This window comes from Phascolarctos cinereus, unplaced genomic scaffold (assembly GCF_003287225.1).
Source record: "Phascolarctos cinereus isolate Bilbo 61053 unplaced genomic scaffold, phaCin_HiC Scaffold_726;HRSCAF=1367, whole genome shotgun sequence".
Lineage (NCBI taxonomy): Eukaryota > Metazoa > Chordata > Mammalia > Diprotodontia > Phascolarctidae > Phascolarctos > Phascolarctos cinereus.
The window spans coordinates 210,357,137-210,384,427 of record NW_027556098.1 but is presented as its reverse complement, the minus strand read 5'-3'; the positions used below and the strand labels follow the sequence as shown (position 1 = coordinate 210,384,427).

At 38.0% G+C, this 27,291-nt stretch overlaps 1 protein-coding gene across 1 annotated transcript in view; it reads right to left on the bottom strand.

Moving 5' to 3' along the window:
* Positions 1 to 1,027: 1,027 nt before the first annotated feature.
* Positions 1,028 to 27,291, bottom strand: part of PDE11A (phosphodiesterase 11A) — a 473,077-nt gene continuing 446,813 nt past the window's right edge. The window contains 1 exon segment of the mRNA XM_020991048.2: positions 1,028 to 6,841. Within this exon segment, the coding sequence (XP_020846707.2) occupies positions 6,683 to 6,841 (159 nt within the window). The 3' untranslated portion in view covers positions 1,028 to 6,682.

Sequence of the window (27,291 nt, the reverse complement as noted above, 5' to 3'; positions counted from 1 at the left end):
GAGAAACTTAACCTCATTATGAACTTAGCCTCCTTTGGCTTGCGATTACAGTTTTATTAATATTTTAATTAGTAATATGTTTCCTTCTTCCCTCTTTCCTAGATAGATCTTGCTTTTGATCAAGCTGCTACTATTTGTAGGTTTATTATTGGGTCCCACTGCTGTATCAGAATTGCTTTCTTAGGCTGAGCATAATTGCATCTCAGTTTATAAGCAAGGGAGAACATAACGGTGTGGACAGCGCCATTTAGAAAAAAACCCAAACAAAAAATAAATGAAACCACACCAAGACCCTTTATTTATGTAGCATTTTCCTCCAAAGAGTTCAGACTGCTTTGCCCATATTGCCTCATTAATCCTCATAAGACCTCTGTGAGTTAGGTAGGCGATAAATATTGTTATCTCTACTTTTAAACTCGGGAAACCTAAACACAAAAGGGTCTGGCGAATTGCCTGAACTCAGGCTGAGCCTGATGCAGGTTGCCTTGATCTGGCCAGTGGTGGGCCCTACTCTACCTTATCCCTTCTCTCCCGCTGGGCACCTCCTCTTTCCAGTCATTTGGATTGTCTCTGGATCATTTGCTGCAGTTTGTTCTAGTAGAACAGGCACAATGGTGCAAGAATTTTAAAGTTTAAGCACCAGAGCCATTGTGTAATTGCGTGGCCCGTCAGGGCGGCTGGCGGCTGCTGCAGTGATGCGGGGCTCCTGTGTAATTGCCCATGCAAATTTGAGCAATTTATAATAAGGCCACCATAACCTAGCATTAGTCTGGAGCCTCTTCCACCTCCAGAAAACTTCGGCAAAGCTGAGGAGCAGCGCCTTTGTCATCTTGAAATTGCTCCAATGACTTTAACTCTCGCTGTATCCTTGTCAGGTAGTCAAGCACAGAACTGAGCAGGAGGATGCAGGTTAATGGGCTGCCCACTAATATGAAAGGAGAGCTGCAGTTTGAGCTGGGAGTCTGCAGCCTGCTTCCCACTTCAGCCCCTAAATCACCCTGGCTGCAGAGAAATAAACACTCGTCACTGGAGTTCTTAAGCATTTTATTAAAAACCAAAGTTTTTTTTTTTTGGTCTCATAAAGCAGTTTGTTTCCAAAACAGTCTTTAAGACTGCATAATGATTACACATCAGCCCTAGAAAACCACACAAAGCAAAGGAGTTCAAATGATTCAACCAGGTTTTTTTTTGTTCTTCTTGTGCAAAACAATAATAATTAAGAAGTCAATCAGTAGGAATTCTTCAGAGTATTTCCAAAAAAGAGAAAATGGCAAGAGGAATACTTTTTTTTTGCCTTGGCGATGAGAGCAAAGACTAGTCTAGCATGTTATTTCCAAGACATGCTGTGTGTTTTGTTTTGTTTTTAAAGGGAGATTGATGGTATTCAGTTGAATCTGAACTGTTTGACAGCAAAGCAAAGTTTGTGCATTCAAGGTCTGCACAGGAAATGAACACAAAGTTAAATGACCATCCTAAATAACAGTTTCATGGCATATAAGTTCATTTACTTAAGAAAGCAATACCCATGTAGGAGGACATGTGTCTGAAGCACGTCTACCTCCCAAAAGAGACAAATTACATGATTTTCCACACACCTGCAAGAGGCAATGCTAAACATGCAAGTTCATTAGAAAGTAAATTGGAAAAGGTGCCCAAAATAACCAGCTGAGGAAAAGAGATTGGTGCTCCAGCAATGTAAACTTGTCATTAGGTACTGTTAAATTAAATTGTTCATCATGAAATTCTCTAGATTCTTTTGCCTCCACCAATTTTATTTCTGCTGGAGATGTTGTTTCATTCAGTTATAGCTCTCTTAGGAAGTTTATGGAATCTCAAACTTCTTGTAGTCAGATTGTACTAGCATATACTTTCTATTTCCTGATACATTTTAGTTTGGGGAGTTATTTATTGCATTTGGCAGACCAGGCTGTGTGTCTTTCCAGAGCTGGTATTTTGAAGTAGAGTAAAGCTTCACTACACTGATAATAACAGGTTCTCAAATTATATTTTAATAAAATGAAACCTTTAAATTTTTTTTCAATGAAAACATTTTCATTTAAACTCAAACTTCCCATGTTGTGTCCAGATTTTTATTCCACTTGAAGGAAATTGTCCCATTTTGTTGATAATTTTCAATTCATAAGAATCAGGCAAGGCAAGAGATTTTAAATTAATTGTACCCTAAAGTGAAACTGTCCACTTTTTATTCATTGTCTTTAGTGAAGAACACCTTTAAAAGTATGATAAGCATTATGCTTTGAGTGAAAAAAATAATACTTAATAAATTGCCTTGGCATTAATATAAAATGCTATTAGTAACATCAACAAAAACTAACATTATGTTTTAAATGATTTTAAACTTGACAGTTCTTCTTTGCAGATACATCATACCAAAAATACAGACATTTTAAAATTTCTCAGATGGGGAAAATAGTTGCTAACTTATTTTGATTCACTTTCTAAAGTCATCTACTAAATTTTGTCAATTATATGGAATAAGTGAAAACTATTTTTTCATTTTGACTCTAAATTGAATAGTAGTGCCTTTTGTGGTCAGTAGAAATGTGTTCAGAAATATGAAAATGATAAGGTTGTTGTATACTTAACCCAAATGCCCACTGATGATAACCCTTTCAAGCTTGTCATGATATTACTCCAAAATATAATTTTCAACAAATGAATAATAGACGTGATTGTTGTCATGATGTACAATGAAAAAGACCATCTTGCTCTTGGAGTTAATGTAGACGTGACCTAGAACCATGAATTGTAAAGGTCAGAAGGAACTTTAGCGATCTTTTCATCTAACCCTGTCATTCTACAGAGGAGGAATCTGGGGACAGTAGAGATGAAGTAACTTGCCCAAGGTTAATCTGCTACTAAAGCCAGAGCCAGACCAGAACCTGGATTTTTCTCATTGCTAATCTAGTGGCTCTTCCATCATGTGATGGAGTCCCTACTGCACCATGGCTGACAGTCAGTCTCATGTTAAAGTGTGCAGCCATACCACCAGGAATAATATAATAAACTATTCTTTAGGGAAAGTAAGATGGAGTTATTTGGATGCCCTCACGTTTGGCTCCACAGAAACCCTGATAATGATCCCTTTCATATTAATCAAACCAATTCCCTCTAAACTAGCAAATAAACAAGAATAAAAGGTTGTAGAAATTGCATGTCTCAGTAACTGTAATGACTAATCTTTGCTAGAGAAATGTAACCTCTTTCTTTTCTTTGGAGAGGTAGAGGGCTGCGGGTATGGAATGTTGTATGTACTGTCAAGATATCCTGACAGCTGGTTTCACTGAATTGTTTTTCTTTGTTACTGGGGAAGGTTCAGTGGCTAGGTGGTGGTGTCATTCGTGGAAATGACTAAAATACACACAAAAAAGGCATAAATAAAAAGAAATTCACCTCCATAATCTCCTACATTTTAAAAGGTGGCTAAAGAACAACCACCAATTTCACTATATTTTAAAATTATAAAACAAATATTCCAAAAACCTTAAGGCCATCATGATTTTTTTTTCTTCCTATCACAGACTTCAAGATTTCAACATTTAATCCTGGGTCACTGAGGTTGGGGAGCCTGCCACACTCCATTTCCACTGCTTTATGGCCATGGAGGAACAGACTCATGGCATTAGTCAGCAGTTTCTGAATTTTGACCCACAATAGGAGAGATACCTCAAGACAGGAGAAATAGATGGAGGCAATTACAAACAGCTACATGATTGATGGTTGACATTGTTAGGGCTCCACTGTATGGCAGGTTGCAATGGTGTTGAACTCCCCTTGCTACCAGTGGATGTTGCTATTGGCAACCGTGCAGTGAAGCCAATAAAAAGGAGAGGAAATGAGAGGAAAAAGTCTCAACCTTGGTGGAGGCTGTAGGGTTTGTCCTATAAATTATGTTACACTCAGCAATATGCAGCATCAATGTTCAGGCTACAGTACACAGAACTGCCTGCCTGCAGTATCAAGTCAAACTAGGGATCTATTTTTTATCATTTGACCATAAAACACATCTTATATAAATTTGCTTTAGATGGAGTTGCAAGAGTCTTTTGGGCTATTTATTTGTAGTGTTTGAGGAAAACTGATGTGGGTTTGTTTCAGCCTCACGTGGTGTGTTTTTCAATTCCCTTTTGTGATGTAAATATGATGTGGCACAATACCCATAAACACTTGCAGTACCTCAGAAAGCAGAGATAGGGGTGGCTGTTTCTAACCCCACCCACCTTTGTTCCTTACCTGGAGGAAGTAAGACAGCCCTGCAAGAAGCCATTTTCCTTTACAGCGAGGCAGTTCAGAAAACGGGCATAATAAAACCCATAAATCTGAATGACCTCCTCTTACCTACTCTATTGAGGCTTCTTTCTACACTCATTTTCTCCTATAGTTTCTCAATCCTTCTCTGCTGAGGAAGCTGTAAAGGCTAGTCAGAAGCATTATTTTTTTAAGGCTTCTCATCTCTCCTCTACACAGCCCCTCCCTTTCTAAACCTTTCTCTTGTGCTGAGCTTTCTGGTAACATAGCCTCTCCTCCTTCTGTCTGAGGGCAGTCTTTCCTTTCTCTTTGTTTTCACTGCCTTAACCCTCCCCCTACCCTTTTTTTCTTCTATCATGATTTAGTGGAAAGAGACCCAGATTTCAAATAGTGACTTGGGTTCCCATTCTGGTTTTCACCTTCCGTGAACCTCATTTTCCATGTCTGCAAAATAGTGACAGTGATACTTGGTGCCCAGTGTTGTGAGGAAAGGCTTTACAATCTTAAAGTGCTATGTAAATGTCAGCTACTCTTTGGCCACAGTTCCTTTGTCACCTCTCTGGTCTACACAGATAATTTATTATTTGCCTCTTCATATAGACCTGCCTCCCCTTAATTAATTTCTTGCTACATTAGGAGTATTACCTAGTTCCTCCACTGTCTGCTCTCCCTCTCCCCTTATATCTTATTTTTTATTCCCTGTAATATTCAGGGAATGGAGGAGAGGTGGTGTTGATCAGTAAAGGTGAAAATGGGCAGAAGTAAAATTACAAGCCAGATGGGACTTGAGTCAGCCCCACCCCTTCATTTTACCCATATTGGGGTGCAAGGTCCTGAAAGAACCTCATCTTCTAGGACTAGAATTCATGTCTAGTATCACAGATTTAGAACTAAAAATAACCTTAACCAGTCCAAAATTCTGTTTTTACATGTGGGTAAAGTTGGACCCTCAGAGGTTAAATGAATTATCTAAGATTACACAGAAAATAGAACTCAGACGGGTTCTAGTTAGACTGTCTAGTAGAACCCCTTCATTTTACAGATGAGGAAACTGAAGCCCACAGATGTTAAATGACTTGCCCATGGTCATATATCAGAAGGTAGATTTGAACCTGGATCCTATGACTTTAGAAGCAGGCTTCTTTCCACTACACCACATTGCCTTTTACTAGTCTCAATCCTCCAAGATGCTTTTCTTTGTTCTGTGGACAAAACAGCCAGCCTCCTTCAAAGTTTATCATACAGCCAGTTCAGAAGTTCATTTTTAAAGCTCATGCAAAATAGCTGGATATTTTGAAGACAAGGTGTTTTGGTAGCTTACAAAGCTGGCTTAGTCAAATTGAACAGGCCTCATTCTTTCCTGTTGAATGTGTGCTCGCTGCCCAGACTCTTGTTTCTTAGCCTTCTGTGCTATACCAGGACAAAACAAACTCACCGGTGAGAAAACTCCATGTACTCAATGCCCCAGTCAGAGGGTACACCAGGCCCATTCTATTTCCTGTGAAATGCCTACCTCTCCTGAAAAAACAATTCCAAAAAGAACATGACCCATTTATGCTAAATCCAGCTTGTGAACTTCAGAGCTATAGATTTCCTTTCCATTCATACTTTAATTAAAGTCCGTTAATCCTCTTCTTGGGAGGAGGCACAGTCCACTGTGAATATTGAATAGGGCTGCTCTGAATGCAGGGCCCACAATCCCCATGCAGTGTTATTACTTTTATATAAACTTCCACTGGCCAAACAAATTTATTGCCTCCTTACCACAGACTTCTTTGGGGGGGGTTGTAACTGGCCCAAGTTGAGACTTCTAAGGATAATAAAGTTTGTTTTTTAAGGATAGCCAAGATTGGCTATGCTAAAGGCCCTGAACAATCACAAAGAAGCTTCATTGTCTAAAAAAAAAATTCTGTAGAATACAAAGGAGGGTCCTTGGGACAATCTGGCGTAAAAAGGAGAACAGCAAAAGCAAGCAGAGAACAGAAAAGCAGGCAGTGTTTAGCTTCTAACAAATAGTGGCGAGATAAATAAAACACCACAATTCTGCACTGCCTTAGCTTCCTGTGTGAGCACTGACCAACCCAACAGTGTTCTAATTGTTGCTTCGTGTCAGTGCCCTTTTTTTTTCTGCTTTACATGCTGTGGTATAGATATTCTCTGTACAGCAGCAGTGGAAAGGTGGCCCTTCCTCCATCCACGGCATTCTCCGGGCCTTATGTCTTCCTGTATTATTCCAGGTCCACTTGCTGTTCAGAATGACTAAACTCAAAGGTGAAAGCCACTTCCCAGCCAATGGCATCATCTCCAGTGCCTCAAGCTTGTCTGTGGCAGCTTTAAAAAAAAAATTGTGGCAAAGCGAAAGAGAGCCTTTTGAGAGCCAGTCATTTTGCAGTGGCAACCGATGCAGGCAGGCTTAATTGATATCTTCCACTGACACAGTGAGGCTGGAAGAGGAAGAAGGTGGAGGTGTCTGAGAAAGCAACATTTTCTGGTGCAGCTCTTCCCATTTACTCCTGTTCACAGCAATAGAATCCAGCATGGGCTTCAATTTCACATTTACTTTTACTAAGGCCTAAAAGAGATTAAAAAAGGGGAGGGGGGAGAGGGGTTGCAGGTTTGCAGGGAAGAAAGAAAACCAGAGTTACTGATATTATTTCCCATCAGGAAATTGGCTATAAGGAGCATGATTCATTGTGATTTTGGTGAACATAATTATTGAGTAAATAGTAATAAATAAGTATTTAGGAGTAAGCATGGAGTAGTATACATATTGGGGTGGCCTCAGAGTCAGGATGTCCTGAGTTCAAGGTCCAAGTCTGAGACATACAGCTATATAATTCTGAGTGAGTGACTTAACCTTTCAATGTCCCCTGAAAACTCAGGAAAGCCCTGCGTTGCAGAACAGACTGCATTGGTAAAGGGCATTTGCTCAACATGAGCTCTCTCCCATGAAATCACAGGTCTGGACCTCCCAAATTATTGAATAAGTGGTAATAAGTATGTGTTTAAGACTTACGTGGGTAGTCTAGGAAGCAGAAAGAAGCTTCTGAAAGAGGGATAGAATCAAAGTCAGTGGGCTCAGGGTTGCTTCTTTTTCTAAGACTGAGAAGCATGAATTTCAAACCCATTCTTCTTCCCTCCAGTCATTTTTTTTTAACTTTTCATTAGTGATGTCAGGTGACCTCCTAGATGAAGTCAAAAGAACATAGCTCTTTGGCTAGTAAAATATCAAAAAGTATTTATTAAGCACCTCTTTTGTGTCTTTTGTAACAGTAGGAATAAAATCATCTGAGCAAATTGCACAGATAAAGGTGGCTCTCTCTCCCCATCATTTTCTGGACGGCATGATAGCAGATAAATAAGAAAGACTTTTATGACAATCTTATCCTTTTGAAGCATGGCTAGGATTAAAGAGACAATGATAGCACTATTATCTGGGCTTTTAAAATGTATTGATATGGAGGTGTTTTTATAACAGTAATTCATGAATAGATCAAATCAGGTGAAAGCTTGCAGATCCTTGAACATTTATTTCTATTGGATGGGCTATTTTCAAATCAGAAGACTCTCTTAATACCTTGTTGAAATAAGAAATCTTTACATTCACATCTGTCACATATGTTTAAGTGTCAAGACACACTGTATAACTAGTCACGGAGAATTATACTTTTACATAAGATGTTTCAATATTCCTTGCACTTAAAAGGAGTTCATTCATTCTAGGATAGGAGATACAATGCAGAGATTAAATGGTTCCTGTTTTCATAGACCTTACAATCTAAAAGGGATACAAGACACACAAGGAACTAATACAAAATAATATATCACAAGTGGGTTAAATTTATGCATATAAAGTACTATATGGAGTTTAAGAAGTTAAAGGCCATTATTGTTGGGGAAATCAGGGAAGGGAAGGCTTAATGAATGAGGTGGCATTTGATCAAGGCTTTCAAGGATGAATAGGATTTCTGAGGGCAGAGTTTGGGGAAGAATGCAAAGGCAGGAACGTGAAGGATGAGGAGAAGGCAGGTAGTCTAGTTTGGGATGAGGAGTCATTTGAGATAAGGTATAGTGGTGTCAGATTTTGGAGGGCCTTGAATGTCAGCCACATGAGCTTGAATGAATGAATTTCAAACATGAATTCAAGCAAATTTAAAGCATGAATTTCAAATCCATTATTTTTTCCTCTAGCCTTGTTTTCTTTTACTTTTCACTGATAATGTCAGTTAACCTCCAAGATGAATTCCGAAGAAAGTTGCTCTTTGGCTAGTAAAATATCAAAAAAGTACTTATTAAGCAACTTTTTTGTGTCTTTTGTAGCAATAGGAATAAAATCAGTCAATTGCACAGATAAAGGTGGCTCTTTCCCCACCATTGTGGCCTCTGTGTGTGTGTGTGTGTGTGTGTGTGTGTGTATGTGTGTAAAGTTACACTCTGTGGTAGTAGATAGAGTAGACAGAGAGATATGGTTTATTAGATACAGTATTGAATCTGGATTCAGGAGAACCTGGAGTCTCTAACACTTACTAGTTGTGGGATATTGGGAAAGACAGCTATAAAAGGAAAATAATAGTATTTCTATTCCCTCTCTTACAGGTTTACAGGTTGAAAGTATTTTGCAAATCTTAAAGCGCCATATAAATGTGGGTTATTTTTATTATGCTTATGTATATAAGTTCTATTTGGCAGTAATATGAAGGAGTAGAGAGTGGAGGTGAAAAGCCACTCACAACTCCAATCTTCTGGAGTGGCTGGAAAATGTCTGGGATTTTCCTTTAGTGGAAAGGAAAAAAAGGAAAAGGAAAAAAATAACTTTGAAATTACTTGGTGTATCTGTCATTTGTATTATCAGGGATCTTATGTAAGACATTCTGAGGTGGAAAATCCAGTACAAGACAGAGATCGCTGCCCCATAACATATTATGTGTGTGTGTGTGTGTGCGTGTGTGTGTGCATACATACATACATACATATATATATATATATATATATGCATGCATATAATTATAGCAAAAATAATTATAAATGAGTTTTAAAAACACAATACAGAGGGTCCAATTCACAGAAAGACAAGAAGAAGGGAAATAAACAATATGTCAAACATGAAAAATTGCACAGATTTTTGGTACAGTAAATATAAGCATTAAGGCAGTTAGGTGGTGCAGTAGATAGTGTGCTGGGCCTGGAGTCAGGAGGACTCAAGTTCAAATCCCTCAGACACTTACTATCTATATGACCCTGGGCAAGTCACTTAACCTTGTTTGCCTCAGCTTCCTCATCTGTAAAATGAGCTGAAGAAGGAAATGGCAAACCACTCCAGTATCTTTGCAAAAAACAAAACAAAACAAAACCCAAATAGGATGATGAAGAATCAGACACAACTCGAAAATGACAAAACAACAGATGGACACTCCCTCTAGATTCGGAAGATGTGGATTCAACCCTCCATGGCCTTCAATTTTTCACCTATAAAATAAGGGTGTTGGAGTGGATGACCTATTCTCTTTTGGCTCTAAATTTATGAATTGACTTTAATATCCTTGCCAACAATCAGCCATATTCTTGAAATATGTGAAACAGTGGTTGGCCCTACATCTTGAATGATTAGAAGACTCTCTTTTCAAGAATTAAAAGTCTTCAGTTTAATAGACATACATTTTGCTAGACTGAGCTTTGTGAGGGCAGAGACTATTGTCATTCTCTGGTACCCATGAAGTTCCTTGTACATGGCAGATACTTCATAAACTTTAGCTGAACAAATTATGGATCAATAAGTATTCTGTGTACTGAGGAGGAAAATATTGAAGGTTTAAATTACTGAGGGAATCAAGAGTTTGTTGGCCATTATCATCAAACTAGGGTAAGTTCTCATACTCTGGAACTTCCTTTATAAATAACTTCCTCCCAGGGATACTGACAATGTTCAAACTACACTTTGTGAGGCACATTCTTCTCTGAATCCATAGATAAATAATGCATAACTGAGAGAGTGTGGTGCCAGGAAGCATTGGGACAAAGAAGGAAAAGTGACTAAGAGAAGAACATTCCTCGCTCTGAATCCCTGGTGCCTGATGGAGTGAGTAGTTAGAATTCTGAGTGAGTTACTTTTTTCTCATTTGAGGCGGTCAATTCTACTCATTTCTATAGTAACAGACTGTACCCCTAATCCTAGGGATGAGTCTAGAAGTAGTCCATGAGTCACAAGGGATACTGGTGAGATGTGTGTCTCCATGTAATTACATCACCTCTAAAGCATATAGTGAATTTTAGGACTTAATAAAAATGTCATCATCATCATCATCATCATCATCATCATCATCTAAATGAGAGCTATTACTAGAAAAACAACTCAAAAAGCATATCCAGTTACTGACAACAGCAGCAGCATCCTCTGTAATAGAAAGGACATCATTGACCACTTCTCAGCTTACTACCAGAGTGACCTGAGGCAATTTTCTTAACCTCCTTGGGCTTTAGGTTCCTCATCGGTAAAATAAGGGGCTCGGACTGGAAGGTCTGTGAAGCCCCTTCTAGCTCCAGCCCCGTGATCCCGTGATGCAGGCCAGTGCCAAGTTTTTAAAGGTCTTTCTTTTAATGAGCTTTCATCATAGTGAAAGAGCTGCCTCTCCAGTTCCACATGGCCTAAGCGTAGTACTTGCAGCAAACAGTGAAAAGTGTTCTTTTTCTCCCAATAAAGAAAACATCTGTTTTATAATCCAATGCACTAGTACTTCTATTTGATAAGAAAACACACCAACTTCCCCTTCCTTAGGTAGTAACTGAAATTCCTTTTATTTCTGTGAGAACACTCACCACGGACATTTTTTGCGCTCTCAGCAGAGAGTCTTCATTCTGACATTTATGTGATACCAAAACTGCCACTGCTGTATTTAGTATAGTCTGGCGTCGCTTGCTCTTCATTCTGATCAAGCCTTTTAATTAAACTGACTAGAATAATTCCTATGGAAATTAGTGTTTATTTTATTTTCAAGCTACAAAATCATTTCTCTAGGACTTTTTTTTTTGATCCCAGGAGTACAAATTGGAATTTTTTTTCCTGCCTAAAATGTAATTAAAAACTCATTTGATTACTATATTTCTGGCTCTGTTTTACTTATTAAATTCCTGTAATCAGTTTTCTTTTATGAAGCTGCTGGGAAATGATCTCAAAAGCAACACATTTTTCTCTTTCTTGGCAGGTTCCTGAGCATTTACAGAATTATATTCATAGCACCTGGCCATGATTCGAATTAATCCACCAATTTATTCCTTAAACCATTTTAGTTTATTTGGCTTTCCCCCAAATAAACTTCTTTACTTTTATCTTGGCTCTTTGTTCAACTAGTTGTTTCTCCCTTTGTTGAATGAAAACACTTTGGGGGAGTACTTTCTCATTTTCTTTTTTTTCTTCCTCTCTACTTTTTCTTTCTCTCTTTCTTTCTTTCTCTTTCTTTTTCTCTCTTGGTTTCTTTGTCTTCCTTCATCCCTCCCTGTGTCTCCTCCTTCCTTCCTTTTTTCCTTCCTTCTTTCCTTCCTTCCTTCCTTCCTTCCTTCCTTCCTTCCTTCCTTCCTTCCTTCCTTCCTTCCTTCCTTCCTTCCTTCTTTCCTTCCTTCTCTATCTGAGGCCAGAATTGCCACAGTAAAACATTTTTCTCTAGGCCTGGTGTTTAATCTAGGTATAGGTAAATTTCTATACAGTTTAAATTATGAAAGTCAGCATATTGTAATGTATAGAGGGCTGACTTTGGAATTAGAAAGATCTAGGTTTTACATACTGGCAGTGTGATCCTGGGTAAGTCACTTAACCTCTTGATGCCCTAGGCAACTAATTCTCTATGACTATAGTATTTCCATCCTGGGAGTCCACACTTTACTGATGAAATCACAGGTCCAAAGTCTCTCCTCCCTTCAAAAAAGTTAATTCCATTGTAAATCTAACCCATAAATTCAATTCAACCAAAGAAAATTGGGGACCATGGAATATTACTAGGGCAAAGAATGAGTCATGTGCATTGCTTTTAGGTTTTCAACTGGTTATCAAGAAAAAGAAATGACCACTCCTCATCCTGTTACTAACCCCTTAAAGGTAGAGGTTCTCTAACCTTCTGTCTTTGGCTTTCTTTTATCTCTGAATTTTTTTCCTACCTTGCCATCTTACTCAATTTCAGAGCTTTGACTACCTCCTCTCTGCAGATGATTCTAAAATTTGTATTTACAAGCCTGACCTCTCTCTCACCAGAGCTCTGAATGGGCTCCTCCAATTTAACCTACATAGGCTATCTACCCTAGATGGCCCTTAACATTTAATATGTGTAAAACTGAGCTTAAAGTCTCTCTCCCAAACCTGTTCCTCCAGTTCTATTTCTGAAAATGGCGCCACCATTCACTCAGTCACCAAGGTTTGAAATCTTGATGTTATCTTTACTTCTTTTTCCCTCACCTCATATCCACTCAGTATGAGGACCAAATGAGCGAATGTATGCATAGGCCCACAAACCTTAAATCACTGCACAGATGTCAAGAGTTATGATGACAGTGATGACCAGCCTGTTCTACCTTGGAAATACTTTCTGCATCTCTTCCTTCTGCCCCCGGTCCCTGCCCTATCAGCTTTCATTGCTAACTGCCTGAATTATTATATAAGAATAATAGTCTCCTGACATCTTTTCTATTCTGCATTCTCCTCTTCCCAGACCATTCTTTGCATGGCTGCCAGACAAATCTTTCTTATGTAGAGATCTGGTTATGTTACTCTCTTGCTCAAAATATTTCAGTGTACCCTCTTACTTACTTAGTATCCAGCCTGGAATTTTAAGGCCTTTAAAATCTGTTGTGGCCTTATTTCACATGATTTCTATTTCCCTTATTCTATGCTCCAGCCAAAGTGAACTGTTCATCATCAGTCCGACATCCCCTGTGTTTCTCCATCTTCCTGTCACTTTGCTTTTGATGTTCTATGAATGCCAGGAAAATATTATGAATAGCACAGACGGTAACAAAGGCAGAATTTGAACATGGGATGTCTGACTCGTAAGTCCAACGCTCTTTTTACTAGCAGAATCAACTCCTCCAGGAAGCCTTTTCTTAATTCCCCAAGTTGGTAACAATCACTTCCCCTTTGGGTCTCCCGCAGCATTCTATTTGTATTTCATTTATGTATATATTAGGTGCCTTATAAGCTCCACGAGGGCAGGGACCATGTTTTAGCTAATCTTTGTATTTCACCCATCAAATGACACAGTGTTCTGCACATAGTAGGTACTTAATAAATACTTGCCAACTATTGATGGGAAAATTCTTCAGAAACTTCCTAATTGGCTCCCATAGAGGGACATGCCCTGATTAATACCATAAGAATGTTTTCTGCTAGAGATACCTCAGATTTCTTTTTTAGTTTTTATTACTCTTAAGTGAAAAAGAAGATAGAAACTTATCAACTTACTTTGCTGCCATTCTTTCCTAAGAACAAAATATGAAGATGCTCTTTTCATTTAAGTGATATCTGCTCTGACCAGAATTCTGGCTCGTTAAAAGAACCTAACTATAGTCAGGTTGTCACCTTATCCTTGGGTGTAGGACTGTAAGGAAAGAAAGAAAAGAGCCTTCCTCCCAGACCAGGGCATTTTTTTTTCTCTTCCTGGGGATATATCAGCATAGAAACCCAATGGGAGAATTCCCACTACTACCTCAAGACATCTCCCTTTTGGGAATATAAAACATAGCATCAGAATGCTCAGGTATAGAACTGGCAGCTGTTTATGTCTATACATCTCTAGAACCACACAAGAACCCAACAAGGGGAGGAAAGAGAAAAACCAGTCTTAGTTTCTTCTATCTCATTCTCATTTTCTAAATATAATGATAAATTACCTTACATTTAAAGTTTGCAAAGAGTTTCACATTATCTTTTTTGATTCTCACAACAACACTGTTGAGGCTCCATTTTAAACATAAGAAAACTCTTATAGAGTTTTGGAAAACACATAGAAGTTAAGTGACTTGCCCAGGGTCACACTGCTAGTAAGTGTCAGAGGTAGAATTTGAACCCAGGTTTTCCCAACTCCAATCCCAGCATCTAGCAAGTATGACAGGTAGCCACTCTTAGAACTGCATGTATCTATTAGCTGGTTTAGACCGTCTTTTATCTGTAAATCTCAAAATCTACCAAAACAGGTAGAGTCATTGACTGTATTTGGAATCAAAGGTTCTGGGTTTAAATCCCTGATCTATGCTTGCTATTCGTTTGGTCTAGAACAAATTCTTTTATCTTTTTGGGCCTCAACCTTCTCATTGGTAAAATGAAGTGGTTGGACCAGATCAAGGATAGGAAACCTGCAGCCTTGAGGATGTGGCCTCAAGGCTGCAGATTCCCTACCCCTAGACTAAGTAATCACAAAATTTCCTTGTTTGATGTTTTCCTTAGCAAAGTCTTTAGGTGAATTGATCTTGAAATGAGAAGCTTTTGAAGAATCACAAGGTAGAGATAACTACTTTTCTTGTATGTTTGTCTCGGGAGAAGTACTGAGCTTATAGCTAGATTTGTTGGCCTTGCTTGTAACTCTAGCTTTGAATTCAATTAGTGCCCTGCTCAGGTCCATGTATAATCTTCACTTTTCTTTCTGGATGCTCACAAACTTTCCCTTTAATATTGTGCTCTAGAAATTTGCTGGCATGGGTCATCAAGAGCAAGTCATGTTAGACTCACCAGGGCCACTAGATCGGTATTTGATTCAACCATATTTTTTAAATGCCGACTACGAAGAAGGTGCTATGCTGGATGATGGGAATACAAAGACAAAAACAAGAGTCTTAGCCTTCAAGGACCTCACTGTTCTTCTGTGGGGATACATAACATGCACAGGCAAGTAAATACAAAGTGTATATAAATAATTACATATAATAAATATATAATATATAAATATACAAATAAATAGATAAACAATGATGTATTCACATATAAATATTATAAATATATAACCACATATTATACATAATATGATATATTAATTATTAAATATAATTAAATATATCAATACACTCATATGTTATAAGTATTAAATATAATAATTGGTATAATTAATATATCATATATTATATATAAAGTATATATAACTAATTATAACATGATTACAAGATAGAGAGAGTGCTAATAATGGAGGATCAGGAGAGGCCTTATGTCAGAGGCAGCACTGGAGTCGATTCTGAAAGAAGATAGGGATGCTATGAGGCAAAGGTAAGTAGTGAGTGCATTATAGATATAAAAAACCACTTCTACAAAAGCATTGATAGAGGAGATAGACTGTTATGCCTAGGAAGCAGCTAGCAGGCCAGGCTGACTGGAACATAAGATTACATGAAAGGGAGCAACATGAAACAAAACTGGAAAGGTAAGTGGGAGCCCGATTGAGGAGGTCTTTAAATGTCAGGCTAAAAATTCTGTATTTTATCGTAAACTGATGATGATGATGATGATGATGATGATGATAGTTAGAATTTTTATAGGACTTCAGGGTTTGAAAGAGGCAGGAATCTCTTTCAGAAGAATTTCAGCTATCAGTGAGAGTCTAGCAGGGGCCTTCTTCAAGCCCCTGAAATTATAAGTAGGTGATTACTTGTTCTATTTACTTAAGCAATTTATGCTAGTATAGAGAAAAGTTAGGCATTAAACATGTTGGGGTATATCAGCTTGCTTGGCAGCAGATTGCAATGTAAAGTTTCAAAACATAACCCTTAGCTCATCAGTGAGAAGCTGCCTATGAGGTAGCACTATGGGCAAGGACCAGAAGTATGGCTGAATCACACAGCTCATTAGTTTATTTTTCTCTAACAATGCTGATATCAATTTTAGAGTAACAGCTTAAGATTTTTTTTTCATGAAAACTGGAATCAAGACCTACTGAGGGCAATGCCAGTTAGAATAAATTTAACATTGGGAATAGATAGAAGAAAGAACAGAAATCCAGGATGATTTAATGGAGAAAGAAAGGTCTTTGTAAAGTTGTAAGAGAGAGATAGAAAAAAGCATTCCTAGCATCAAGGCAATAGCCCCTACATGAGCTGGAGAGGGAGTGGCTCTGCTGATGGTTGTTTTGGCCTGAAGTCCAACGACAGTGTCTGAGACCCTATTAGGAAAGGTTCTTTCTCTTTCTGAGTTGGTGCTGAGTGGAAGTTGGGTGGATAGTCAGAAAAACCAGAATGATTAGAAGGATCTATGGGAATGATGACAACTAACTCAAATGGAAAAGATTGCTTAGTGCTCAAAGCAGTCTGAATATCATAGACTATATTTCCATATTCATTAAAGGTTGAAGCTAGAAGGAAACTTAGTTGTTCAGTTTAATCCTTTCATTTTACAGATGAGACACTTGCCTATAATTCCAATGATGAGTGAGTGCCAGAGCCAGAACTAGTTCCTCTAACTCTTAGTCACTTCCTTTTTCCAGGGCACCAGGGCCTCCCCTGGAGAAGTGAGAAAGAGTAGAGGCAAAGAGTGGTAATTTAGAATATAATCTTCGATCTTTCTCTAATTTACATTTTCCTGAGGGCAGGAAAGAAGGAACCTGAGATCCAGCAGTGGATAGGATGCTACTACTCTGGTTCTCTGTTTTATCACACGGCACAAATGTGAAGAGTAAAACAAAATACAGCAAAAACTAATTCCCCTAAACACCAAAAGTTACTGTCTTTCCTCTCTCTCCACACTCTTCTGTCTCTGCTCCCTAGAAATAAAACTACACAGCCATTGTCTGGGGCTCAAAAGCTGCCAAAAGTAAGAATTTCCCCTCAATTCAGTTTTTCATTCGTGACTCAGGCCTGAATCTGGCCCAGTGCTATACTCATCATTTGGTTAGGAAGCCACAATTGACTACACACCTTATTCTTGGGACTTTGCTGACATGATGGATGATGCTGATGTAGAAACAAGAAAGTAAACAAAGAGAAAGGCAAGTTCATTAGACACACAGAAAATGCCTGCGCTCTTGCACCCTGTTGGGAGGAAAGGTGGGGGGGGAGTTGTGGGAAAGTCTATCAGACTCAAAATACATTTACCTTTGAGGTTGAAAAACATCCAACTGTGTCTTAATGCCTTATAGCATTTCTAGTAAGAGGGGTTTTATAGTCAGAAATTAGCTGAGTTAGCATTTTTCTTTTAAAAGTCAAAGCAAAAGCCTTTCTGGCCTTCTGTAATTGAATTATTTCTTCAGTGTTACCAGGAAAACTCATTGTTTTGTTTTTTTCCCCCCAGGGAAGTAATCAGAAACAAAGATAAAAGATACAACACATTGTAGATGAGGGAATTAATGTTGTTCTAAAAATGGATCAGATGGGTGATGAAACATAGAAAAAGGCTTATGATTCATCCAAATGGGTTTTTGGAAGCAACATTCCTTTTAGAAGAATAAAAGTGTACCAGCCTTATCGTCAATATGATTTACGATAAAGCCATGCAAAATATAACACCTAAATTTCATTCAATGATTAATTTGTAATATAGATAATTTCATTTCATGTTAGTCAATTAAAAGGAAAAGAAGTTCAACTGTGTTCTCTCAGAGTCCTAGAATCTCGGAAAGAAACTTGGAGTCATTTAGTTAAACCCTGAATAAGGGGATTTGCCTATATCTGAACAAGAATCCCTTCTATAGCCTATCCAATAGCATATAATAATAACTCAGTCTTTGCTTGGTCTCTTGTAAGGATAATAAATGACCTCTGGAGGCTGTCCATTACACTTTGAGGTAGCTTTGTTAGGAAGTTTGTCTTTATCTAAAGCCAAAATCTATCTTCCTTTAATGTTGGGTTAATACTAAGGGAAAAGTCTTTGTGTTTATGTATTTATTGAATGTGAGTTAAATAACCAATAATAACCTGACTCCTTTGAACATAATTTGGCGGTATCATTTGGGAATTTGGGTTATATAGATTTGACAAACTAGCGACAGAAGAAGTTTGGTTTTCTAGAACCCCTCAGGTAAGTAGATCTGGGTAGGAGCAGCCATGCTATCTTCTTTGCCTTCTTCCTTCAGCTGACTGATGAGAAGAGGCAAGTAAGGGACAATGGGAAAATGGCCCATACTCTGCTTTCTTGTCCTACCACCTAATGATTTATCTTTGGATAATTCATGAAGAAAATCATAGCTGACCTCTCATCTCTGATTATGAATTACAAAAGGTTCAGCTTTGTTTTGTATTTTGGAAGGATAGTCATCAACTTTGTGAATGGTTGAAGTCAATGGCTAAAGATGAGCATATAAGGGGTGGAATGTCCTCAAAGTTACTTTGATAATGGGATCAGAGAAGGTGAAAAAAGGCATTTGGGTGACACCAAAGACAGTTTCATCTACAGTGATACCTCTGTTACAGAAGATGAATTTTAAAAATCCATTGTAATCATTAGGAACTTTTTTTAGCCAAGGTATATCTAACAGAGAAAGAAAAACAGGCCTTTTGGATTTTTGGAAAAAGGGTTTTCCATACCACAATATCAGTAACTACTAGCAAAACTGTCACACATGCTCTAAACTTAAGTCTTATTAATCAATCAATAAACATTTATTAAGTGCCTACTATATGCCAGGAACTGTGTTAAGTGCTGGGGCTACAAAAAAAAAAAGCAAAAGACAGCCCCTGCCCTCAAGGAGCTTACAATTTAATGGGGGAAGACATTATACAAACTAATATATACAAAACAAGCCATATACAGGATAAACAACAACAATATACAAATGTATAAATCTATACATTACGGCTTTCAATGCAATCCTGTTGTTCCATTGGGCAGGGGTACAGGGTGAGGAGTTTGGTGACGGACAGGCCAACAGATGGATTTGACTATGACTGATATGACTCTATAGTTCATGGGATCATAGCTTAAGAGCTGGGAAGGACTTCATAAGCCTTCTAGTACAACTCATTTTATTTGACAGGAAATGAGGACCCAGAACATTAAGTAACTTACTCAAGATCCCACAGTTAGAAGTGTTAGAATCAGGATTTGAACTCAGGTCCTCTGATTCCAGAATCAGTGCTTTTTTCATTGTTGCAGCTGTTTGGGAGGCAGGAAACAAAGTTCTCCTGTTGGTATTCCTCTCTTTTCCTCAGATTTCTGCCCTTTGAAGCTCAAGGTTGTATAAAAAATTAATGTGCATTGAATTGTTAAAGATTATCTATTAACTATCCTAACAGGCTTCCAGCAGTTTTACAACCCTTTCTCAAAATAAAGTAGCAAAGAATAATCTGTATTCTATTAAGCAAAGAGGCAGCCATTGCAGCTCCCCCATAATTTATAAAGTTAAAAGATAAAAAAAGGAAACAAAAAAACCTTGGAAACACAGAAAAGCAGTGAAGCTTTTGAAAATGATGTTTAGTATTTATTACATAGTTTTTTTAAAAAAGTAAACCATATGAAATTCATGGTTTTATAGTGAAATCTTTTTATGTTATGTCATGTACATGGAAGTTTTTTTATGTTTTTGTATTTAAGTTCAAAATGAATAAACATAAAAAAATTAAACAACTATGTATATGTGTATATTTATGTGTTTGTATATATGTGTATATGTGTGCATGTGTATATATATGTATATGTGTGTATATGTATACAATATATTGTATATATGTAACTATATAACATATATATATATATATATATATATATATATATATATATATATATATATATATATATTTGCTGAATGAATGAAAAGAAAAAACCACGACCACATCATTATCACCAGACTTCCTTGTAAAAGAGGTTTGTTCTCAGAGGATTTCTTTAGCTATCACAGTATTTCACAATTTTGCATGAGGCCAGTAATGCCTGTGTGGAGCTACTTCCGAACTGTTATAAAAATGATTCTTCTGTGTAATCATTGGGTATAATAACCCAAGCAGCACTTTATTCTTCAGTGATTATTTCCTTAAAAAATCAACAGTGCTGCTATAAACCAGAAGTGCAGTCATATGTTCTAAGTCAGCAGGGCTCCAGGCAACCTGACTATAGAAGCAGACAAGACAAGGTGTCAGACTATGAGAGAGTGGGCAAGGTCAAAAGTAGTTAAGATAGGCAGGTCGGTACACTGGGGACAAAAGAGCCAAGTAGTCAGAAAGGCCCAGGGGAAGGGTCGGGACTCTGGACAGCTCCAGAGCACTCCAGGTTATTTCTCCTGGAGGGTGTTGCAGGAAGTAGTAAGGGGTGATCTTGACTTGCTGGCATCAAGGTTAGAGTGAACCTATTCAGTTTTCAGATTTGAAGTTCTCCATTTATCCTTGATTTCTCTTTGGACCAGGTCTGAATCGCAACCTTACAAGAAATGCAGCAAATAAGCTTCTTAAATAATTCCACTTACAACAGCTATTGCATCAGTGTCATTTTTCCTACCTCACATTCATCATAGAAGAGTAGGTGCTTTTGCTAACAAGGAGAATTCTTGCCTTACTAACTCCAGGTACTGACTCTGTGATCTGTTCTTGTATTGCAATGATAGTGTGGGGTAAGGTGGGATGTAGCATTCATTTCTGGATAAATGTTCTGGATATGTAGTCCTTCTAGAAAAATTTAATATTTTTAACCCTCCCCCCACCCAAAGAGAGAGAGGGAGAGAGGGAGTGAGAGAGAGAGAGAGAGAGAGAGAGAGAGAGAGAGAGAGAGAGACAGACAGACAGACAGACAGACATCACGAAAGACAATGACAGAGAACAAAATGCTTGGATGCGACAGTAAGCAATTGTGTTATCTGCAGTAACCACTTTATGTCTACAATCAGATTTCTTGCAGAGACAGTGTACTGACAGTCTGTTCAGCATTTAATTGGCCAGAACACTTTGCTTGGACAGCTACCGCAACCAATTTAAATTGTATTATAATCTTAGTAATAACTGTGTGACTTCCACTAAAGTTCTATTTCAGTGCTGAATTTCAATCCAAATTAATTCAACAAACATTTTAAAAGCACCTGTACTATGTGTGAGACACTGTAGTGTGTGTTGAGGATGTGAAGACAGATATGAAATAGCCTCTGTCCTCCAGAAGTTTACATTCTATCATGGGGATACAATATGTACAGAGATAACTAATTACAAAGAGGAAGAAAGCAACTGGGTGGATAGACAGGGCTGAATCAGGAAACACCTGGTATAGGAAGTGGCACCCAAGTTTGTTTTGAAGGAACTTAGAGATTCTATGAGATGGAAGTGAGGAAGGAGTGCCTTCCAGACGTGGAAAACCATCTGTGCAAAGACACAATGGCAGTAAATATAACGACATATATGCAGAATGGTGACTAGGCCAGTTTGACTGGAACACAGAGTGTGTAAAGGGGGATAATATTAAGTAAGATTTAAAAGGTGGGTTGGAGCCATATTGTGCAGGGCCTTAAATGCTGGGCTGAGTGTTTTATATTCCATCCTTCCTGGAAGTTCCCTTCAATGAAACCAGAAGTTTGGTTAAAACAAATCCCAGAGGCAAGAGGGGCCCAATTTCGATCTCTGAATAGGGGGTGATGTAATTAAATCAGTGTAGGAATATCAACTTGAAGGTAGTTATCAGACTCAAATAGAAATGGGACCACTAAATAGTATATAAGTATTCCTATGGGCTATGTATGGACTTAGTTTTAAAATGTAATATTATTTGTTTTATTCTATTTTAAATCTATTTCTAATCACATGTGTACACACACACATACATATACAAACACATATATTTGCATGCACATAATGAGAGTGATGTGTCTCTCTTTGTGGAGAACTTTGGAGTGACAGCAAAGATTCTTACAATTCAGAATTCTTCAGGAAAAAGGAAGCTTCAATCTACTAGAAGGATGGTTTCAATCTACTCATTTCTAATCACATTTTAATCTGGTTTGAATCTTGGTCAAATGCTTGACACCTCTGGTGTAGAGGATGGATTGGTGAAGTGAGAGACCAGAAAAAGAGAGAATGATAAGGAGGCCATGGCAGTAATCCAGACAAGTGCTCATGAATACATGAATACTACAGTAGAGTCTCTATGAAAGGAGAACACAGGTGGATGTGGGAGAGATCATTGAGGCAGAAGTTATAATACTTGGTAACTTCTAGGACATGGGAGCGTGGAAAGTGGTAGCACAGAGGATTACACCAAGGTTTTGAGGCACAGTGACTCTTAGCATGAGGTCAACCTTTCCCTGAAGTACAGAAATTTGGAGGAGGACTGGGTATGGGGGAAAATGAGTTCAGTGTTGATACACATTGAGATTAGGTTACCAAGAGGATAGCCAAATGGAGATGTCCAGCATGTCATTGTGTGATGGAGTACACTCTGGGTTCTTGAAGGCTATGCTAACTCTGACAAGATGTGAAACACCTGAAACGTTTTGAGTACAGTCACACAGTGACTAAGGACTAAGTGATGTATTCTTTTCTCTAAGGCATTGGAGGAGTTCTGTTTTTATGTCAATTTAGGGAGTCCCCATTTTGATTAAATCACAAATCTTTTAAAATGTTGAATTCACAACCATTAAATGGAGCACTAATTATCCTAAGATTCCAAGGTCATGATAGCCAAGTTATCTGAAAAGTAAAAATACACCATTATTATATATGGTAGTTCACTCGTGTCTTTTCCTCCCTTCTGCCTACCAAAAAATATAGGCTACTTGGAGCAGCTAGGTGGCCCAGTGGATAGAGCTCATCTTCCTGAGTTCAATCCAGCCTCAGACACTTACTAGTTGTGTGACCCTGGGCAAATCATTTAACCCTGTTTGCCTCAGTTTCCTCATCTGTAAAATGAGCTGGAGAAGGAAATGGCAAACCACTCCAGTATCCTTGCCAAGAAAACTCCCTAAACCCACAAAGAGTTGGACATGACTGAAAAATTACTAAATAATTCCCCTGAGGAAATAATTTACTCCTTGACCTCTGATATTAAGTGTGTGTGTGTAGGTGTACACACACACATACATATACAAACACATATATTTGCATGCACATAATGAGAGTGATGTGTCTCTCTTTGTGGAGAACTTTGGAGTGATAGCAAGGATTCTTACAATTCAGAATTCTTCAGGAAAAAGGAAGCTTCAATCTACTAGAAGGATGGTTTCAATCTACTCATTTCTAAAATATAGACTTGCCTTTGGAGAATAATCTGAAGCAAATACACCGCATGCAAATGAGATGCCAAGGGGGTTGATGATGTTATTGTGGTGTGAGGACAAAGGGCTTTGTGTGCACACATCTCCAAACAGCTCTAAGGCCCTTAATACTAAGATAGGCTAATTATCAGAAAGAGGAGTTGCTAAACAGCAAACATCAGTTCCCAAATAATCTGGCTATGTCTTACTAGTCCTTTAGTGCAATCTCATTTGCTCCATTCAGATGTGGAAACCTAAGAAAACAATGGCCTAATTGGCAAAGTCTAAACAAATAGGATCAGCACAGTAGTATCCTTTTATTAATGAGCACGTCTCATAGAGTGTCTCGTGTCATCCTGTTTGTGGAGCTTTCAAAACTGACTGGGTGGGCACTAATCCATCATTTTGGTTAGACAGACAACTTCTGATTTGGAAGTAATGTTTACTGACCCAGAAGCCACAGCCTTTGATGAATGGGACGCCATACAAGTATTGGTTGTCTGAAATTTTGTTTAGTGGAACCGAAATGCTAACCTCTTACCAAGATCCTGCTCTCCATACCTAATTCTCCATAACCCTAACTTTCTTTGTTAGTACTGGGCTGGTTTTAGTGGTTCAGCACCATGTTGTTGGTTCTTTAAACATGCAAGTTTAATTCTTGCATGATTCCCTTTAGTTAAAAATGGGTAAAATGGGACACAGTTCACATCTTGATTTAAATCACGATCAGATTTAGTTTATGACAATTAAACCAAGGACTATTTTACAATACTCTTTTATGACTTCATGAGTAAAAAGGCCTTCCTTGGGCAGTTTGGGAGTAAGAGGCTATGTGATAATGATGGTAAAACTGGTAGGTTTTTCCTTTGTAATTATACCAATACAGTCATAGAATCACCTGAAAGGGCCTTAAAGACATTCTGACTTGTTCTCTTGTGTGGCAATTCCTTATTTATAGTACCCATTATTATGCCTAAATGCCTTTGGGGTGACTTTGCTTAGCTAGATGTCTTGACAAGTTTTCTTTAGACTGATTTTACCCTTTACCGCTTTATAAGATATTGCTCACAATTGTCAATCATCCCTAAGATATTTTAAAGATTTATATTCTTATCCACCTGACAAAAAGAGAACCAAAAGAAAAACAATGGAAAAGATTTGTAAAAATTATTATAGCAAACTGTTTTCTCTATAAAGGACAGTGGACTCACCACAAGAGACCCTTAATATCCCAGTGATCGATAGGGGAAGTAGAAATAGTACTAAAGAGAACAAAATTGGGAAAAGCAATCAAGTTGCATTTTCTTGTTCAGTTGTTTTTCAGTTGTGTCTGACTCGATATGACCCCATTTGGGGTTTTCTTGGCAAAGATCCTGGAGTGGTTTGCCATTTCCTTCTCCAGCTCATTTTACAGATGAGGAAACTGAGGCAAACAGGGTTAAGTGACTTGCCCAAGGTCACACAGCTAGTAAGTGTCTAAGGCTGAATTGGAAACCAGATATTCCTGACTCCAGGCCCAGTACTCTATCCACTGGGCCACCTAGCTGCTCCCCCCCCCCATCCCGGAACTTATAGTCTAGCAGTTATAACAACATCCTCAAAAACAGGCCTTAAATGAGTCAGGATCTCAGACTGGTAAACTTTTAAGGGACAGAAAAGAGGTCACTGATTGGGTGAAGTGGGAGGGGAGGAAGGTTATCTGTAGGGGTATGCCAAATGATTTTTACAGGTTATTCCCTCCCTTGTTTCCCAGTTCATTTTCCCTAAAAGTCTGATTTCTTTTGTTACATATTATAAAGCGAGGAGGGGAATGCCCAGTCTCTCCCCCTTGTCTCCCATGGCCAGACTTCTAAGAACAAATAGAGTTTATGTAACTGCAGATCTTTAATGGAAGAAACAACTAAGGGTGTGGCCTTACTTTCATCTGGAACAGTGAACAAAATTCCAGTTCTAAGATTCTAGGATTACATGATGCCAGACATAAAACATCTATGCAATTCTTAACAAGAAAAAGAGTCTATAAGCAACACTGTGCTTGCCATCAGAGCAAGGGCCGCACCTAAACCAGGACTGGGAAGTTCATTAATACTCTTCTGACTCTTTGGTTGTTTTGAGGGGTAGATGCTGCAACATGTTTTTTGTTAACATTTATTAAATTTTTAAATTTTTATTAAAATATTTATTAAATTTATTTAGTCATTAAATATTTATTAAAAATAAAAGCATAAAAACTAATGTACTTTAAGAAGCAAAGTATGGCTTAATGATACTTAAATATTTAAATGGATCTGTGATCTAATCTATTTGGATGCAATAATGCAGATCAGAACCCATCCAGACCTGTCCATCCTGGGCAACTCTTGTCCATGTCCCACCATAAGCTTATCACATGGGGCCCACCCAACATGCTTAGAGGCCTTCCTTGTTTTCTCCTGACATCTCAAGGGTGCAAATGGAGCCCTCCAGCTATCTACCTGTAATCCTTTGACCTCATCACATCAGCATCCCGCATTCTTTTCCTATGATTCACTTTCTTAACAATGTCTTTTACTCCTTTTCTTCTTTGAAGTTCCTCATTGGCTATATATTTTCAAGAAGTCAATCCACCGTCAAGTATTTATTAAGTGCTGAGGAGAGGCAAAGAATTAAACAATCTCTGATTGCAAAGGACTTAGAGTACAACTTGGAGTAGCTAGGTGGCACAGCAGATAGAGCACTGGGTCTGGAGTCAGGAAGGCTCATCTTCCTGAGTTCAAATCTGGCTTCATAGTATCTGTGTGACCCTGGGCAAGTCACTTAGCCCTGTTTGCCTCAGTTTCCTCATCTGGAAAATGAACTGAAGAAGGAAATGGCAAACCACTCCAGTATCTTTGCCAAGAAACCCCAAAAGGGGTCATGAAGGGTTGGATATGACTGAAAGACAACTGAACAACAACAAAAGCTCCTCCAGGGAAATGTGTCATAGCTTTGTTTTTCTCTTAGAACCTAACAGTGTATTGCAAATATGAGGTTCTTGATACGTGATTGTTGAATTAATGAATGAAATCTTTCGTAGGATCATGAATACTTATCAAAGGTTTCTTAGAGCTGACATTCTAAAAGCTTTTTTTTTGCACCGCAGTATTGGAAATTTCTTTCGTTTTTGAAACATAATGAGGGAGCAAAGAGAAAAATCAAATATAGAAATTAGCTATAAGCTAAATTTTCCATCTTCAAAAATGCTGGGTAATTTTATATCTAACTTTTGAACATTCAACTTTTACCTCCCTTTAACAAGCAAAGGACATCTCTGCTGAAAATCATAGATCAAAGAATATTAAATCTGGAAGGGATATCTTAGTCCATCCCATTTCACTTTACAAATGAGCAAACTGAGGTCAGAGATAGTAACACAAACTATGGAAGGGAAGGCATGTTGTTACAGAAAGTCAATGGAAAAAGGTCCCTTTACTAATGTGTTTGAGTTGCTAGGTGATAAGTCACCCGGTTGAAGGCTACCAGGAGGAAAAAGGAAGTCATAGTTATATTTAATAAATCCTGATGATTTTTCTGCTAGTGTACATTATAGTCCTGGTATAGCTCATGCTTATACATCACATCTCATTATATAGACATATATGTATATCTCTCTCTGTATGCATGTATGTATGTATATGTATATATAAGTACATGTAAATATAAAACGTGAGCTGACTGCCTCATTTCTAGTCAACATTTCCAGTAAATAGTGATCAATACCCTTCGCCTGGCCATTAAATAGATTTTGAAAACTCCTTAATCTGTATCAGTCTCATATCCTTATTTAGTTCCTCAAATTTACCGTCAGCTGGGAATTCTGCAGGCAACTGTGATTCTGTTGTGTTCAACATTTCTTTGAAGTGTTCCATCCATCATCATTTCTAGTCCT